At 42.9% G+C, this 19,173-nt stretch overlaps 1 protein-coding gene across 1 annotated transcript; it reads left to right on the top strand.

Annotated features, from left to right (window-relative positions):
• The first annotated feature begins 276 nt into the window (after positions 1-276).
• Positions 277-19,096, top strand: LOC126983939 (DNA polymerase epsilon catalytic subunit A-like). Its single transcript, XM_050837175.1, has 29 exons — positions 277-485; positions 1,913-2,042; positions 2,475-2,555; positions 2,777-2,914; positions 3,410-3,481; positions 3,889-4,043; positions 4,523-4,763; positions 5,103-5,252; positions 5,492-5,658; positions 6,180-6,312; positions 7,016-7,129; positions 7,386-7,598; positions 7,937-8,185; positions 8,311-8,510; positions 8,756-8,975; positions 9,618-9,818; positions 10,146-10,385; positions 10,910-11,137; positions 11,525-11,775; positions 12,022-12,202; positions 12,571-12,729; positions 12,980-13,180; positions 13,373-13,600; positions 13,726-14,016; positions 14,996-15,922; positions 16,288-17,370; positions 17,530-17,708; positions 18,222-18,354; positions 18,500-19,096. Exons 1-29 carry the CDS (start codon positions 433-435, stop codon positions 18,680-18,682), a joined length of 6,801 nt encoding a protein of 2,266 aa, XP_050693132.1. The 5' UTR covers positions 277-432; the 3' UTR covers positions 18,683-19,096.
• The last annotated feature ends 77 nt before the right edge of the window (positions 19,097-19,173 follow it).

The following is a 19,173-nucleotide window of genomic DNA, read 5'->3' as shown; positions in this document are numbered from 1 at the left end:
TAGACAAAAACGACAGTGAGGCACTTCCTGCTCTGGTGCCCGGCCTATGCAGAGGAAAGGAAGAAATGTGAAAGGCTGCAACAACCATACGCAGAAGAAGAGGACGACACCATTGGAGAATTTTTATTTGAAAATGACCACACCGAAGAAACAAAAGCAACAGTACAGAAGTTTTGGACAATAAGAGAAAAAGAACGAAAGAAAAAGAGGAAAATAATAGACCCAGACGTACAGAGGCCCCGGAGAAATCTCAAGCCGCCTGTGACATCAAGATCAAGAAGCTTTTGGCGCGCATTTTCCAGCTGGTGTTGTTATGGTCGTGAGCAGTGCCGTGGTCCTGTCAATAGTGGTCTTTAGTGCTGTTTAGGGAGTCCCATGGCCTAACCAGCCCCCTTAAACACTGAAGAAGACCCTTGCCGCGTGTCACGTAAGATGTCACTGCAGAACACGGGAAAGCTGAAGCCCGAGAGGGGAGATTTTGGGAGGTAAGGTGTAATGAGGGAGTGCTTGCCTTAATAATGTGAAGGAAGGGATATTTGAGGCGTAATAAGGGAGTGCTTGCCTTAATAATGTGAAAGGAGGGATATTTGAGTTGTACTGAGGGAGTGCTTGCCTTAATAATGTGAAAGGAGGGATATTTGAGTTGTACTGAGGGAGTGCTTGCCTTAATAATGTGAAAGGAGGGATATTTGAGTTGTACTGAGGGAGTGCTTGCCTTAATAATGTGAAGGAAGGGATATTTGAAGCGTAATAAGGGAGTGCTTGCCTTAATAATGTGAAGGAAGGGATATTTGAGGCGTAATAAGGGAGTGCTTGCCTTAATAATGTGAAGGAAGGGATATTTGAAGCGTAATAAGGGAGTGCTTGCCTTAATAATGTGAAGGAAGGGATATTTGAAGCATAATAAGGGAGTGCTTGCCATAATAATGTGAAGGAAGGGGTATTTGAGGCATAATAAGGGAGTGCTTGCCTTAATAATGTGAAGGAAGGGATATTTGGGGTGTAATAAGGGAGTGCTTGCCTTAATAATGTGAAGGAAGGGATATTTGGGGTGTAATAAGGGAGTGCTTGCCTTAATAATGTGAAGGAAGGGATATTTGGGGTGTAATAAGGGAGTGCTTGCCTTAATAATGTGAAGGAAGGGATATTTGGGGTGTACTGAGGGAGTGCTTGCCTTAATAATGTGAAGGAAGGGATATTTGGGGTGTAATAAGGGAGTGCTTGCCTTAATAATGTGAAGGAAGGGATATTTGGGGTGTAATAAGGGAGTGCTTGCCTTAATAATGTGAAGGAAGGGATATTTGAAGCGTAATAAGGGAGTGCTTGCCTTAATAATGTGAAGGAAGGGATATTTGGGGTGTACTGAGGGAGTGCTTGCCTTAATAATGTGAAGGAAGGGATATTTGAGGTGTACTGAGGGAGTGCTTGCCTTAATAATGTGAAGGAAGGGATATTTGGGGTGTACTGAGGGAGTGCTTGCCTTAATAATGTGAAGGAAGGGATATTTGAGGTGTACTGAGGGAGTGCTTGCCTTAATAATGTGAAGGAAGGGATATTTGGGGTGTACTGAGGGAGTGCTTGCCTTAATAATGTGAAAGGAGGGATATTTGAGGTGTACTGAGGGACTGCTTGCCTTAATAATGTGAAGGAAGGGATATTTGGGGTGTACTGAGGGAGTGCTTGCCTTAATAATGTGAAGGAAGGGGCATTTGAGGCGTAATAAGGGAGTGCTTGCCTTAATAATGTGAAGGAAGGGATATTTGAGGTGTACTGAGGGACTGCTTGCCTTAATAATGTGAAGGAAGGGATATTTGGGGTGTACTGAGGGAGTGCTTGCCTTAATAATGTGAAAGGAGGGATATTTGAGGTGTACTGAGGGAGTGCTTGCCTTAATAATGTGTGCAATTTTCAGTGGCCAGGGCGATGGATCAGAGCGGCGCCTTCAGCAGAGCCTCGAAAATGATGCGACAGATGAGAAGTTTGGGTTCATGCGTTACAAGAAGCCACAGGAGATCGTGGGCTGGCTGCTCAACATGCACCCAGTAAGTGGACACTGGAGGAAGGCACTCACTAACCCTAGATGGCCATGAGCAGTGTCCATTGAGCTGATCTCTAGTTCTTAACCTCCTTAAAGTCATCATAGACCTCTCCCCTTAATTTTGACTGATGGGAAGCTGTTTTACAAGTCCCAGCCTGATGTTAACTGTACTCTATGTTGCCTGTCAGTAATATTCTACTTTATTATACACATTAACTTATTTTTGGTAAGCTATAAATTCTCTACATAACACTATTTACATTTTACAGTTAGGACCTGGTGGAATATTTATGTGAAGGGAGAAGCTGTTCTAACCTGTTTTTGTCTCCTTAAATAAGTACAGGTAGCCCATTTAGCTCTATGTGAGGGTATGGAATGTCTTGAAGTTCACTAAAAAAGGAAAGAATTATATATACATCCACGTTTCTTCCTGCAGACTGAAATTATTAATGATGAGAAGAGGCTGGTCAGTGCCGTTGACTACTACTTTATCCAAGAAGATGGATTTAGGTTCAAGGTAAGACTTATATTCCTTTTGAGCAGAGTGAGTGGATTTGTTGAAGTATTGTGAGCAGGATTAAAATGGAAATGGTGGAAGCTGATCCTGACTAATGATAGACTGAAATGGAACAGTTTTTTGTGGAAGGAGTAAATGAATCCAAGTTACACCTGTTTTCTCACCTGGAATGGTGTGTCAGTCTGCACAGATGATATAATGTCTATTCTTTCCCGCTGCAGGTGTCCCTTCCCTACCAGCCATACTTCTATGTTATGACTACAAAGGAAACCACTCAGGAAGTTGCTACCTTTCTAACCAAGAAGTTCTCAGGTGTCCTTGCCAAGGTTGAAGTTGTTAGAAAGGAAGACCTAGACTTGGTAAGCTTCAGTGATTGTACATTTCTTCCAGACTCTTGTTGTATTTGATTTGTAAATTTCTAAATTCCTACATTTTTTTTTTTTCTGAAATAAGACACATTAAACAAAATTGAGGGTTAAGGAAGTAACTTACAGTATGTTGATAAAGTGCTATACTAAGGAAGATGCTATGAGCCATAGTAGTGGTTATGAACTGGGTAAATTCAGGTTCAGGAGAAACATACACAAGATCTCAAAGGTTTGAATGGAGACTTGCTGAGCTGATTCAGAATTACTATGTGCAGGCTGCTGACTAGCCTCATATATTCTTAAATTCTTGTGTATTCAGACCTCTTTTATGCAGGATGTTTACATTGTTCTCTTTTATTTGTTACTGAAAGTACAATGCATGTCACCCATTTTTTTATAATATAGTTGAAACAAGCTAAGGTTAATGTGCCAGGACCTCAGCCATGACCCTGCTTATATGTTACTGTGACTTGCTTCACATTTCAGGACAACCATTTGAGTGGCCTGAAGCAGACTCTATTGAAACTGTCTTTTATGACAGTCGACGACCTGGTGAAAGTAAGATATTCCGACCACAATTTTAATCACTAGTTGCTTATCACTTTATTTTCTGTGCATCTTTGTGTGAAACATTGTTTGATTTTGGAAGAGTTTTACTTTATAAAGTTTAGCTTAAAGCCAGGCATCTATTTGTCTATGATCTGTGTTTCGGCATAATCTCTTATGCAACAGATTACCGAACTTGAGGCATGACAGTATTAAAGAGAAGAGAGGTGTTGCAATTACTTGTACACGTACAGCCATAGCCATGATAGGATCAATGGGTGATTCTGGGCTTTATGTTTGATTTTTATCTGACATGGCTGTGGGTGTGGACACATGTGTAGATGACAGATCATGGGCTGCTGAATGCCAGGCCTAAAGAGTAATCAGTGGGAAGTAGTTATTTTACTTGTGTCATGCAGGTGAGAAATACCATCAAGTCTGCTGTCAGGAGGAACAAGGAGGTGGCCAGCTCCAAGACAGTCTTCTCAGAGATGTTATCGGCTCACTTTGCCGGGGAAGCCGCAGAGACCAGCAAGCGCATGCAGGACCACCTGGAAAACATCCTTGACATCAGGTACCGTGCACCACGCATTCCTTCAACAGAAAGAAAGAAGGCCTAGGTACAGAAATAATGCAAGAGGAAAGGCACAGGAATGCTAGAAATTTGTGCCAGTATGTAGTATACATTAAATTACAGTAGTTATTTATTTGTTGCCTCTTTTCTTTATTTGTTTGTGATATGTTTGGTCACATAATTTGATTTTATGAACAACAAAATCTCTGTTGAACAAATTTCTCTTGAAATAAAATCAAATATATTGCATCATATAAACCTAATGCAAACAATTATGAATATTGTGATTTTTTTTTTTTTTTTTTTTTTTATCATCTGGATCAGGATCTTAATTTCATAAATAAAAGCAGTTTTTAACATCATTATTTGTAGCAACATCTATTCCCTGTAGCATACCCAACTGTAGTTCATTTAATAAAGGCTTTACTGAATGGCCTCAAGTGTCACAGCTTTACCAATAAGAGCTTTGCATCTCCCAGGGAATATGACGTCCCTTACCATGTGCGAGTATCCATCGACTGCAAGATCTTTGTGGGTCTGTGGTACTCCATCCAGCAGTGCAGTTCAGGCGCCCCCTCCATCACACGCCGGCAAGACCTGCTGGTGTGGCCGGATTGTATTGTGCTGGCCTATGACATTGAGACCACCAAGCTGCCCCTCAAGTTCCCCGACCCCAATGCTGACCAGGTCATGATGATCTCGTACATGATAGATGGGCAGGTGAGTGTCAGGGCTGGACTATGAAGTTTCCCAGGTGTGTAAACTCAAGGTGTGTCACATAGTAATTGTCACTTCCGATTTAGAGATGCATATGTAAACCTTTTTCACATATACATCATATTGACTCCCCTCCTCTTAGTGTCTGTCTCCTACACCTTGAAGTGATCTGCACTGTTGACGCTGTTTTCAAGCTCACTTATCTTTTGAGCTTGCTAAATCAATGTCTCTTCCTCCTGTTGTGCTGATATGCCTAGCAGGGACATGATTCTTTCCCCATGTACCAAAGTTTCATGTTTGAGCAAGTTTCCGAGGTTCACTGTGTGCTCTTTTGGCTCCCAGGGCTTCCTGATCATCAACCGGGAGATCGTGAGTCAGGACGTGGAGGACTTTGAGTACACGCCGCGCCCAGAGTTCGAGGGACCTTTCATAGTATTCAATGAGGCAAACGAAAAGGATCTCATCAGAAGGTTTTTCAGTCACATTCTGGAGGTCTGTCTGAAGTTGAACCTTTTGTTATAAAACCATACTTACCTGATATACTTATAGAGAAGTTGATCCTATGGCTAAGATATTTTAAAATGTGGAATGAATTAAGGCCCTAGACAATTAGTATCCAGATAACAGATTCCCCATAAAATTTCACTTCCTTGGGAAAATATGTTACATCATCCTTCAGTGCTTTTTTTCTGAGCTTTATGATTAACTGATTTCCCCATTCTCCCTTGTAGGTAAAGCCTCACATCTTTGTCACATACAACGGGGATTTCTTTGATTGGCCGTTCGTTGAGGCCCGAGCGAAGGTGTACGACATTGACATGGCTCAGGAAATTGGGTTCTCAAAGGGGCGAGATGGTGTCTACTCTTCGCGGCCTTGCATTCACATGGACTGCTTTTGGTGCGTACTTTTTGTGTATTTTTTTTATATTAACATATAACAAGTCATCGTCATTATCATCAGAAAGAGTAGCAGCCATTACTAATCAACTGCAATGTGATGAATGCTCAAAAAGGACAAATAAATTCATGAGTGAGGAGGATAGCTGGTGTAAGTTTGCAGGAGCTACCTACACAATGTTTAAAAAAAGTTAAATTGATTCATGTGTAAGGAGGGTAGGTGGTGTTAAGTTTACAGGAGCTACTCAAACACTGCTTTCAAAAAATGTTAGATTAATTCACAAGTAAGGAGGGTAGGCTGTGTTAAGTTTACAGGAGCTACTTAAATGCTACTTAAAAAAGAGTTAGATAAATTCACAAGTAAAGAGGGTAGGCTGTGTTAAGTTTACAGTAGCTACTCAAATACTGCTTTCAAAAAATGTTAGATAAATTCACAAGTAAGGAGGGTAGGCTGTGTTAAGTTTCCATGGGCTGGCTGGCTGGCCTCTTGTAAAGTCCTCACATTCTTCTTGTCTTCAATAGCTGGGTGAAGCGAGATTCCTACTTGCCCGTCGGATCACAGAACTTAAAAGCCGTGGCCAAGGCTAAGCTGCACTACGACCCAGTGGAGATTGACCCCGAGGACATGTGCACCTTTGCGGCTGAACAACCACAGGTGGCGTATAAGTCTGTCTTGAATTTCCTGTATTTCTCGTGGATGCTGGATAGTAAAGCTTTTATTGTTAATTGTTATGATAATGTAACAGTGGCTAATTTTACCTTACTTCCTACAACTTAAGCTTTTCAAATGGGGATAGTAAAGACTAGGATAAAGTTTGATAATTCTTTTACTAAATCTTTTATTATACTGAATTAAAGCCCAAATTACAAGCATTTTTTTCTTTTATATCTTTCATTAAGCCAGTGATCTGTCTCCATTATCTTAAAATAATAACACTACTTATAATACTCATGTAAAAGTGTTAAGTGTAGTGCGAAAAATGAAAATGAAAAAAATTGAAAAATAAATAAGTAAGAATGGATGAAAAAAAAATATACATGATAAAATGAAAGAATGGATGAAAAAAAGAATATATAATAAAATGAAAGAGTAAAAAAAGTGTAAAAGTGTACTCATGGTTTTTTTTTGGGGGGGTGAACAGTATTTTTGGGCCCAGTTTAGAAAGATGACTTTTTCACAGAAGCCACTATTCTGGGAGCTGAAATTTATTCCCCTGGTGAGATCCAATTATGCAGGAGGTTAACTTTTATCATGGGAGTGTATGCAGTGAAGAAAGATAGCTAAGAATAAAACAAATGACAATAGTAGTTAGAAATGATATGAATGATCAATAATAAAACTTGTGGTGTGTTTGCAGGTGCTGGCCAATTACTCCGTGTCGGACGCAGTGGCCACGTACTACCTCTACATGAAGTACGTCCACCCCTTCATCGTGGCCCTGTGCACCATCATCCCCATGGGGCCGGACGATGTAAGCAGCTGGTTAGGGAGACGGTCTTTAGGGGAGGAGCAGACAGTGGTTTATTTTATTTTTTTTTATTTCTCTCTCTCTCTCTCCCATCTTGTCACACCACATTCTCTGCAACTTTACTACTGCAACAAAAATAGACAGTTTCAAGTGTTCATTTTAGTATCTTTTTATAAACCTCGACTCTTACATTAATTTTTCACTGCTTCTTATGCCCTCCATTGTGTATTTCCCTTACAAGTTTCTCCTTGTGTTCCAGGTGTTGCGCAAGGGCTCTGGAACTCTGTGTGAGGCCCTGCTGATGGTGGAGGCCTACCACGCCAGCATTGTGTACCCCAACAAGCAGGTGTCCATCCTCAACAAGCAGACTGCAGACGGTCGCGTGCTGGACCAGGAGACTTATGTTGGGGGCCACGTGGAGGCTATAGAGTCAGGGGTCTTCCGGGCAGACATTCCCTGTAGCTTTAGAATGGTAAGCCCCACCTTAATTTGCGCCTTGTTTTTTTTTTTTTTTTTTTTTTTTTTTTTTTTACATCTGGAGTTGCCTTCCTTTGTTTGTAGTTCCTCTCTCCTTGGCTTAAAATCTTTAAAGAAGGGAGTATCAAGGCACCTTTTGAACGAGAGTCGACTTCTGATGTCTCCCTTGATCAATTTTTTCATTGGGGCAGCAAGTTACGGGCATATATTTCTTCTTCCCTCCTGTATATACTTCAATAAGAAAAAAGTACTTGTTATAATTGTTTCCTCCATTGCACTCACACTGTCTTATATATGTGTTGATTTGGAGCTTAGGAAATCTTTGCATTCCAGGTTCCAGAAGCATTCCAGAAGCTCATAAACAATGTGGAACGCACCATCAAGTTTTGCATTGAGGTAGAGGAAGGCATCCCACTGGAGCAGGTGACCAACTACACAGAAGTGGTGGAGGACATCAAGGCCAAGCTCTCCAGCCTGAAGGACACCCCGTACTGCCAGGAGAAGCCGCTCATCTACCATCTGGATGTGGGAGCCATGTACCCCAACATCATCCTCACCAACAGGTTGCAGCCGTCAGCCATGGTGAGGGGAACTTTTATGTCAGAATTTCAAACACAGTATTCCCTTAATTTGGCAGACTTAAGAAAATCTATACAAAATTGTGGAGTCCAAATGATCTGAGGGTATTTGTACTTGTCTGCATACAGGTTGACGAGAGCGCTTGCGCTATGTGTGACTTCAACAAGCCTGGAGCAACGTGCCAGAGGAAAATGTCCTGGATCTGGCGTGGCGATGTCATGCCAGCCACACGAAGTGAATTCCAACAACTCAGGCAGCAGCTGGAGACAGAGCGCTTCCCTCCAGTTGAGCCAGGCGGGGAGCGACGGGGCTTCCACCAGCTGAATAAGTATGGGATTGTTCAGTGGCTTTGTTGCTTCTGCTCATGCCCTTAAGTATCTCATTTCTTCACACATCCTAGACTTGTGACTCATTTTATGCCCATGTTTCTAAAGTATAGGTCAAAGTGGACATACATTTTATTGTTTATTGTCTTCTAGCACTTTTTTCTTTTCTATGGCACAGGAGGCAAGGCAAGAGTAAAAGAGTAATCAATTATCTTTACCTACAATGTCATATCTGTAACATTACCAGGGAGGAACAGGCAGCCGAGGAAAAAAAGCGTCTTCAGGAGTACTGTCGCAAGGCTTACAAGAAGATCAAGGTCACCAGGACGGAGGAACGCTGGCAAACTATTTGTCAACGGGAGAACAGCTTTTACGTGAACACCGTGCGCTCCTTTCGGGACCGCAGATACGAGTACAAAGGCCTCCTGAAGGTGGCCAAGAAGGATGTTGCAAAGGCACTGGAGAAGGTTAGTGCTGCTCAATATCTTCTCTAAGCTGTTTCTTGTTTTATATATGAGATACATTGAGTGATCTTTCCTCTCTTGCTTGTTAGTGTTTCCATTTCTCAGTCTTAGCATATGTTTTTAAGATATCAGTTTTATCATTGTGAAGGGACAGTATCTCAGTTGGTATTACCCAAGTTGATCTCATTCAGGGTCATAGGATTTCCTCTGGGTTGCTGGGTTGCCTCTAGGCCCACACAGCCTTAACCTGTCTGCTGCGATTGGCACGGATTTCGCCTTCACTGGTAGCCTGGTAACATATACTCCCAGGTCCTTCTCTGCCGCTGTGGTGGATTGTGGAGTGTTTCCCATGTGGTATTGGTATGCTGGATATCCCCTCCCAAGGTGCATAACTGTACATTTTTCATTGAATTGTAGCATACACTTTTTGTTCCATTCCTGTAGCTTGGTGATGTCTTCTTGTTGGAAATCCACAGTCAAGGGGTTAATGAGTGCTGCATTTAGCATGACAAGGGAAAATAAAGGTAACAGAGAAAGAAACTGGTCCCCTGCTCCATGTGCCCTCACACAGATGACTCTACCTACCAAAGCCGTGTACTTGTGAGTGAGGGACAACATCCTTACCTTACCTTTGTACATTACCAGGGAGACGTGTCGGAGATCAAGGCAGCCAATGCCAAGGCGGTGCTGTATGACTCCCTGCAGCTGGCCCACAAGTGCATCCTTAACTCCTTCTACGGCTATGTGATGAGGAAAGGCTCTCGCTGGCACTCCATGGAGATGGCCGGCATTGTGTGCTACACGGGGGCCACCATCATCACCCGCTCCAGGGAGATCATCGAACAGGTAAGTGGCTGCACCTCACTCAGGACCAGAGGTGTGGAGTCAGAGTCGGAATCAGTCAGTAAAAATATCTCCCACTCTGACTCCTTTATGATATATGTGATGTTGTGTGGCTGGGTTTGATTTGCCTACCACTGTACTGCAGAGGAGGGGAATGGGGAGGGGGCAGAGTCAGAGTCGCAACCTAAATATTTCCTGGAGTTGGAGTCAAAAAATTTTATAGTCGAAGGAGGCAGCTGCTCAACACTGAATCCTGACCTGGTGCAGAAAATAAACTCCATCGAGTGAATCAAATCTTACTGCCACAACTCATAGACTTAAATTCCACAGGTTGGACGTCCTCTTGAACTTGACACTGACGGCATCTGGTGCATCCTTCCTGCGTCCTTCCCGGAAAACTACACAATCACCACAACCAACCCCAAGAAGTCCAAGGTGGCCATCTCCTACCCCGGTGCCATGCTCAATGTGATGGTGAAGGACCACTACACCAACCACCAGTACCATGACCTGGTGGACCCGAGCTCCCTGGAGTACAGCGTTCGCTCAGAAAACTCCATCTTCTTTGAGGTGAACAAGCTTACCTGTTGTGCATGAGCTGCTTATTGATATTTTACCTGCTTACTCACCTGGTTTGCCTTCCTCAGCAGGTTGGTAGAGAAAACAGAACAGAAGAGAGAGGTAGACACCAGCACTAACTTTAGGCATTTTACAATATGTATACAAGACTGAGGCATTTCTTTAGACGGTGTGTCATATAACAATGTACCAAAAGCATTTTATTTGTTGGTCATGTACAATTTAATGGCCCAGAAATTAGCCAGCCAAGATGGTGGGCTGAACAAGACTGGAACGTGAGACCTATGCATCATATAAAAAGTGCTCACGTTATTAGTTCAAAATACTCATGTAGTCTATAGCGTACATGGGCAATGGATAGATCATTGATGTAAAAAATAATTTAAAGAATAGTGTTGCAGTTTTTAATATTGACTTGAATCTCTCATGTAGACTTTCCTTTAATTGTTAAGTATTCATCTTTAGCTCTGGTGTCCCGCTCCATCTAGCACCTCTCTTGATGTTTTGTGATGCAGGTTGATGGGCCTTACCAAGCTATGATCCTGCCAGCCTCCAAAGAGGAAGGAAAAAAACTAAAGAAGCGTTACGCTGTCTTCAATTTTGACGGCTCATTGGCGGAGCTGAAGGGTTTTGAAGTGAAGCGTCGAGGGGAGCTCCAGCTCATCAAGATCTTCCAATCATCCGTTTTTGATGCTTTCCTTCAGGGAGACACCCTGGAGTCATGTTATGCCAGTGTTGCCAAGGTAAGGAACAAGGAGGGTTTTTTAGGTATTTTCTTTCTTTTGATGTTGCTAGAAATATTAAAGTCAAATCTTTATGGTATAGGTATTGCTTAGTTTACTTTAAATGCCTTGCACATTCCCCCCCTCCCCCAAGGCTGATATGCTCCATTGAGAAATAAATTTAAACTCCTCAAAATGTAGCATGCCAAAGTTGGCTCCTAAACTTATCCTTTTATTATAAGTGAATAAAAAATGACTGACATTCCTTAGTTATAAGAAATTCACATTACATGACCTTTTGAAGAACAATTCTCACATAAAATGGGTTATTTGTACATATCTTATTTTCAGTGCATAATTTCATCTGCATGTCCTGTGATACTTTAGCCGGCCATTCCTCCCCCGCAGGTTGCTGACTACTGGCTGGATGTCCTGTTCAGCAAGGCAGCCAACATGCCGGACTCGGAGCTGTTTGAGCTGATTGCAGAGAACAGGTCCATGAGCAAGAAACTAGAGGATTACGGTGCACAGAAATCCACCTCCATCTCTACAGCCAAGCGACTTGCCGAGTTCCTTGGTGACCAGATGGTTAAGGACGCCGGCCTGAGCTGCCGCTACATCATATCCAAGAAACCAGAGGGAGCTCCTGTCACTGAGAGGTTGGTTCTTATTCTGAAGAGCACAGCCTACAGGATACAGATTGTTTGTGGATGCATTTTTGTCCAACTTCCTAATGCAAAAGGTAGCTAGTATTTTCATCTGTACATTTCCCTTCCTAATCTGTACGAAGCCCTTGAAGTAGCATCACTAGGGTTACTTTAACATCTTTAAATTCAAGTTTTCCTTCATTGTTCAATATGCAGACTCATGGAGTTTATATTAATAAGGGCAATTTATCATTTCAGAGCCATCCCACTGAACATCTTCCAGACGGAGCCATCGGTCAAGCACCACTACCTCCGGCGCTGGCTCAAGGATCCTTCCCTCTCTAACTTTGACATCAGGAACATCTTGGACTGGAACTATTACATCGAGAGGCTCTCAGGAACCATCATGAAGATTATCACCATCCCTGCAGCTCTTCAGGTAGGCGAGGCTCTGCTAAATGGTGCATATTTACCTTGGTGATTGCAAAGAAGAAATGTGAAAAAAATGCTGGCTATAACATGAAACTGACCCTCTTATTTTATGCAAACAATTAGGGCTGGATTTATTTTAACAAATTTATATTCATCTGCATCTGAAGCCCTTTTTCAAACATTTTTAGTGTTGCCAGGAATATTATGGCTCAACACAATATCCCTGGCAGTACATGAACTAACTTAACATTACATTTTGTCGTCATAACACTTGTTGTCCGACGTGATAGGGAAGACACCTTATGGTTCACTACAATATTCCTGGTAATACAGTTCTACTTCATGGAGTCCTAATATCACCTGTTCTTCAAATAGGGTGTTGAAAATCCAGTTCCTCGAGTCCCTCACCCCAAATGGCTTCACAAGAGGATGCTGGAGAGGAACGACACCTTCAAGCAGAAGCGCATCACTGACATGTTCTCCTTCGTGGCCAAGCCTAAACCACAGCAGAGGCCGGAGACCGTGGCCGAGGATGTGAGTAACGGTGCACGGAAGAGTTGTTGGTATGGTGAGGGTATGGTGTGAGGCTTTTCATAGGATTTCCATGCGCTGTACATCTGTTTTCTGTATTTTCAGTCAGAGGACCTTTTTGCATCCCAAGAAACCAGTATTGAAGATGTGCTAAGTTCTACAAAACACGACAATTTTATTTATGCTACCATTGTAATAAGTATTGTGTGAGACTTTCATGGAATTTACAAAGCTACCTGTATTTTCTTTTCAGTCGGAGGACCTTTTTGCCTCCCAAGAAACACCTGATATTGAAGACGTCTTGTCAACAAACTCTCAGAACAAAAGGGTCCTGGGGCCGGCCGTGACGAGCACCAAGCGCAAGAGACCAACAGACCTGCCTGACGCACACAGAGACCTGAACAAGAGTTGGAGGGACGCTATTGGGAACCCTCCTAAGATGGGGAATTCTAAGGTACAATGGTCATGTGTTTTTGATTTGTTTTTCTGTAACGGAGGCTGGCCATAGACAAAACAAAATAATGTAATAAAGGCAACACTGACGGCTTGAATGGCCAGAAGACAGTCAGTTAAAGAAAAGGAATTCAATACAAATGGCCTATGACTCTGTTAAAAAGTGATTACAATAATGATTTTACCATTTCAGGAAAGTGTTCAGGCATGGCTTAGATTCCAAAAGAAGAAGTGGGAGTTCCAGCTGCACCAGAGGACCAGTAATGCCAAGAGGGTGCGCAAGGAGGGCGTCAGTGTGGGCGGGGGGCTGGGGCAAGGTGAGGCTGGCAGAGTGGTGAGGTCTGGCCCCATGACCACACTGGGGAGCTTCCTGCGCCGAGCCCACCGCACACTGATGGATGTCCCCTGGCAGATCATCCAGGCAAGTAACACACCACTAATTCTTCTTATTCTTCATCAGCTTTATTAATCTGTCTTTATATGGTGGAATGCACTCTTAACTGACATCATTTATTTGTCACCTCTGATAAGCCTATCTGCCTCCAGCTCAGCGAGACCAACACCCCGGGGCAGTACAAGCTCTGGGCGCTGGTGGGTAACGATCTCCACCTCATCAAGCTCATCATCCCGAGGATATTCTACGTCAATCAGCGCTCCCCCAAGGAGGAGAGGGAGAGCGATGGGGTGTGGAAGAAGGTGAACAAGCTGCTGCCTCGCTCATACCCGGTGCACCACCTCTACGAGTACACCATCCCGGAGGAGGTGTTCAGGAAGCACAACAACGAGCTCATGGCAGACCTCTCCTCGCCTGACATTGAGGGCATCTACGAGACACAGGTGGGTCAGGCTCTAATGTTTAATATTCACACTGAAGAATATATTGCTGTTTATCATTGGAGATTGGTTGCAGCTCATCATCATCATCATTTCATTTAACATCCGTTTTCACTCTTCCATAGCGGTTGGACGCTTTATGGCTCTCCTCCATTCTACTCTTGTCTTCTGCCCAATGCTCATCCAATCCCATCAATGCCAAGTCTTCCTGTATACACCTTCTCCACGTTTTCCTAGGTCTACCAACTGGTCTCCTTCCTTCTACCTCCAATCTCTCCAAAACTCCCACCACTGTATCCTCCCCTGCTCTCTTCAGATGTCCAAACCATCGGAGTCTTTCCCTTCTGAGCACTGTTTCCAGGTCCTCTACTCCACATCTGTTAGCTACATCTGCACTGGATACCCTGTCTTGCCACCTGATCCCCGCCATATACCTCAGCATTCTGCGATCACTTGCTCTCAATACCTCCATCAATTTCCTAGTTAGAGCCCATGTTTCTGCTCCATTCAACACTCTCACTCTGCTCTTTAGAGGGATGCTATGATTCACGAGCAGACTAGCCACCTCCCTCAACTTAAACCGAGCTGCCACCACTCTTGCTCTCACTGTCCTCTCCACTCCCGCCTCACAGTCCAGAACATCTCCCAAATAACAGAAATGCTCTACCTCATCCAACTTTCTTCCATTCACCTCTAGTTCATCCCTCTCAGTTTCTTGTCCTTGCTGTCTCTTTACACAAGCTGGGCATCTAAAATTCTGCACCCCTCTTACATTTCTGAGGCCTGAGCATCTAAGGTGGCACCACTGCCTGCAACATGTACACAAGACTGAATTTACACCTACTCCCTTCCCACACCATCCACATGGATATTTTCCTGATTTAATCTTTTCTCTTGTTTTTCTCTTGCTAAAACTCACAAATGTAATCATTGTTCTCCCACTGCTTGTACAAGATTTAACTCTACCACTTGTCTTCCGCAGGTCCCGCTGGAGTTTCGAGCCATGGTGCAGCTTGGGTGTGTGTGTATGGTGGACATATCTTTGACTCAGGGAGAAACAGACACATTTGAGTTGCATCAGTTGAAATTTAAAACCGTTGCTCAGTTCAAATACCTAGAGGAAGGCAGCTTGCACCACATCTACTTCTACCACCACTGCTCCGGGAACAAGGCCATGTTTGGCATCTTCTTCAATCACAGCAAGAGGGCGAGCATCTTCGTGCTTGACACAGTGCGAAGTAATCAGATGCCAAATGTTAGAAACCTGTTCAATGCTGAAAGGAATGCCAAGATTGAAGGTGGAACTGAACAGTCAGATCTGCCAGAGGCTAATTTTGAATTTGAAATCAAGTTTGAAACTGAAGCCAGGAAAATCCATCGCCAGATTCAGCGTGTTTTGCAGGGCTACCGAGATGAGAAGAAAGGACCAACTCTCTTAGCGGTTCAGTCTCCACTCAGCCTCCAAGCCTTGACCTCTCAGATGCCTGACCTCGGAGAGTTTCCTCAGGTACCAGTCCACGTGAAGGACCCGGACCTCATGTATAACGTTCTGGACTGGCAGTACAGAGGCGTGAGGGTTATGGTGCGACACTTTCTGGAGGTGAAGCAGATTCTTGTCACCTCCATGGAGCAGAGTCGCTACTTCCACCTTCCTGTCGGTAACCTTCCTCGGGATGCCACAGCTTTTGGGGCAGATCTCTTTTATGCCAGGCACCTGCAGAAACATAACATAGTGCTGTGGGCCTCACCACAGCACATGCCAGACTTTGGTGGCCACGAACATGATGACAACAGGATGCTAACAGAGAGTGACGTGATCTCCACTTCCCAGCTCTGCCACCCCAGCTGCTACTCCACAATGTGTGTCGAGCTGGACATTGATGCTCTCGCTGTTACCTCCATACTGCAGGTGAGGTGCAGGGCCGTGTGACCTTGTCCTTATTTACCATAATGTATACTTGTGTAAAGGTTTTCTTCTGCAGTTCTTGTTTAGTTAAATTATGCAAAGTTAAACCAACCTATAATAAAGAAGAAAGGTCAGATGAATTAATGAAGGAAAAGAATATTTTGTTTTAGGTTTACAAATTTATAATCATGCTTTTAATGTGACTTTGGAAATGTAAACAATAAAATCATTGAAATGGAGGGAACTAGTATTGCAGTAACACTTAGATTAGATAGCCCTTACTTCTTTCCCATGAGTTAAGAGTTACCTAAAGCAATAATTCACTTTCTCTCAGTTATGCTTGTAGTGTCATTACATCTCCATTGCAGGCCAACAATATCAATGAGATGGAGGGAACGAGCAGCAGTGTGGCCTTTGATGCCGCCCCCCAGGCCTCCCTGCAGGACATGATGAGTGGGGCGGAGTCGTCCGTCCCGGTGTATGACGAAACAGCTCGTTGTGCCACGTCGTTCAGGATCTTGCGGCAAATGGTCGCTGCTTGGCTCCGCGATGTTTCTGTCTACCAGAATGTGTTCGCAGACTACCAGATTGTACACTTCTACCGCTGGCTCCACGACCCCAACTCCCTCATGTACGATCCGGCGCTTCACCGCATCCTCCGCAACTTGATGCAGAAACTCTTCCTTCATCTCATCGCTGAGTTCAAAAGATTGGGGTCAGTTATTGTACATGCCAACTTCAACAAAATCATCCTCTGCACCAAGAAGAAGAGATTAGTCGATGCAATATCGTATGTTCAGTATGTGGTCAACAGCATACGTGGCAAGGAGCTGTTCCACTCCATCGACATCTCCTTCAAGCAGTGCTGGGAGTACCTCATCTGGCTGGACCCGTCCAATCACGGGGGTGTCAAGGGAAAGCTGCCGAAAGAAATACAGAACACAAGAGAGAATCATGAACAAAACAGAGTAGCAAATGGTGATGAGGAGCAGAGTAACATGACCACCGAGGAGGAAGGGCCAGTCATTGAGATGACCTGGAACTTGGCGGAGTACTTGCCCAAGTGGTGCGACTGTCAGACCAGCTTCAACAACGTCATAGCGTCCTACATCAACACCATTTATGAAAAACTTCAGGAAGAGACTGATCGCTATTCTCCAGGCAACACGCCCATGAAGAGGAAGGCAGCCAGCCAAGCCTCCCAGTCACAAACACCCCAGGGGGCCAACAAAAGCTGTGAAGAATTTGCTCAGGAACTTGTTGCCGGCCAGCTGGCACAGAAACTCTACTTCCTGACTCAGCGGATCCAGAAGAAAGGCAGCGCCCGCAGGGAGGTGGAGGAGGCAGAGCAGAGTATGCTGCTGGCAACCACATCCCATCAGATTCCAGCGCTGGAGTTTGTCAAAAGCATAACAAAAGTGCTTTCCCTAGATAGCACTGTGGCACAGGAGGTAAGAGTTTGTTTTCAAGACTAAAAATGCTACTGTAGCCTCTGATGTCCAATCCCTCTGTGGACTCCCTTTGTTAATAACTACTGCTTTTAATGATCATCCAGAATTGTGTAAATAATATGAATATCTACACTTCTACTACTTTGTATTATTTTTAAGGTTTCCAAGCTCAGAAGAGATCTTCTTAAGCTGCTGAACATGGGAGAATTTTCACCCGAAGCTGAGTGGCAAGATCCGTGTGTGTCGTACATCCTCCCAGAAGTTATCTGTCACTCGTGTAACCACTGCCGCAACATTGACCTCTGCAAGGATGTTTATCAGACAGTTCATAATGGAGTGTAAGTGTTCTCCAGCACTAGAATTATTTAGTGTCCCTAAATGCCTCAACAACTCAGTCAAGACACCCATCCAACAAAATTTGACCCTCATTTTTGGAATCTCCTCCTGTCCATTATTTCTGGGAGCAGTATTATAGAAGCCTGTTTTTCTGTTTCTGTTTTGCCTTTGAGCTGCCTCCCATCCTGTACTGAAGTTTGTAGAACACTCCTCAAACTCAACATAATACACATCTTAAAATGTGCAAGTTTTAGAGAGAGAGAGAGAGAGATACTGTTTATTATATATATATATATATATATATATATATATATATATATATATATATATATATATATATATATATATATATATATATATATATATATATATATATATATATATATATATATATATATATATATATATATATATATATATATATATATATATATATATATATATATATATATATATATATATATAGACATCTGTACCAAATTTAACTGCATGTACTACCATTGTGCTGTTCACAGACGAGTGTGGCTGTGCCCCATGTGTGACACCAGCTATGCAGCTGGAGACATTGAGAACCAGCTGGTGGGCCTCATCCACAACCACTCTGTGGCTCTCGTCCTCCAGGACCTGCAGTGTGAAAGATGTTTAGAGGTAGCTATTTATTTCTGCTGTAATAGAACATGACTTCATATTACCTTGTGTCAAAACTTACATCTTTTCTTTTTTTTTTTTTTTTTTTTTTTTTTTTTTTTATACTGTAAGAACATGACAAATCAATGCAATTTCTTGCACTCAGGTGAAGCAGCCCAACCTGACGACTCACTGCCCCTGCGGAGGTTACTTCAAGAACCTAGAAAAGCACCAAGAGTTTGGCAACAAGCTGGAGGTGTTCAGCAAGATTGCCACGGTGTTCAACATGCCGCAGCTCAAGGAAAATGTTGAATGGATGATTGCAAAGAATACCTGGCTAAAGCTATGATTTGTTAGCTGATGTTAGGATGTATAGGTTGACTTTATATTACATCAACTTATGTGTCAAGATATTTCAATAATTTTTTGTTTGGCCAAATTTAAGGGTAGACTTTTCTTGGGATAGTGGTACTTCTCTAGGGGGTTACTATTACTACTACTGCTGCTTCTTCTAATACTATACTAATATTAAGAAATGATAATTTGGGGTGGGATAAATTTATTCTTCAGTTGACCTTGGGGTTGATGGGGAAAACTGTTTTCTATGAGACCAACTTTTATATGTGTTTATTTATGAGATCTTAACTCTAATAATCTAGCTTAAATATAAATATTTGCAATGGCTAGCTTTAACTACATTTTTATAAATGTCCTCAGGACTTTTAATAGTACAATTTTTATACTGAATATATTTCCTATTGTATATATCAACTTTTTGTGCCCATTGAATAGTGTATATATTTTGACTGAACACTTACATATGTACTCGGCACACACTTT

The sequence above is a fragment of the Eriocheir sinensis genome, chromosome 55, assembly GCF_024679095.1.
Source record: "Eriocheir sinensis breed Jianghai 21 chromosome 55, ASM2467909v1, whole genome shotgun sequence".
In the NCBI taxonomy this organism is placed as follows: Eukaryota; Metazoa; Arthropoda; class Malacostraca; order Decapoda; family Varunidae; genus Eriocheir; species Eriocheir sinensis.
This window is presented reverse-complemented; position numbering and strand designations above follow the sequence as displayed.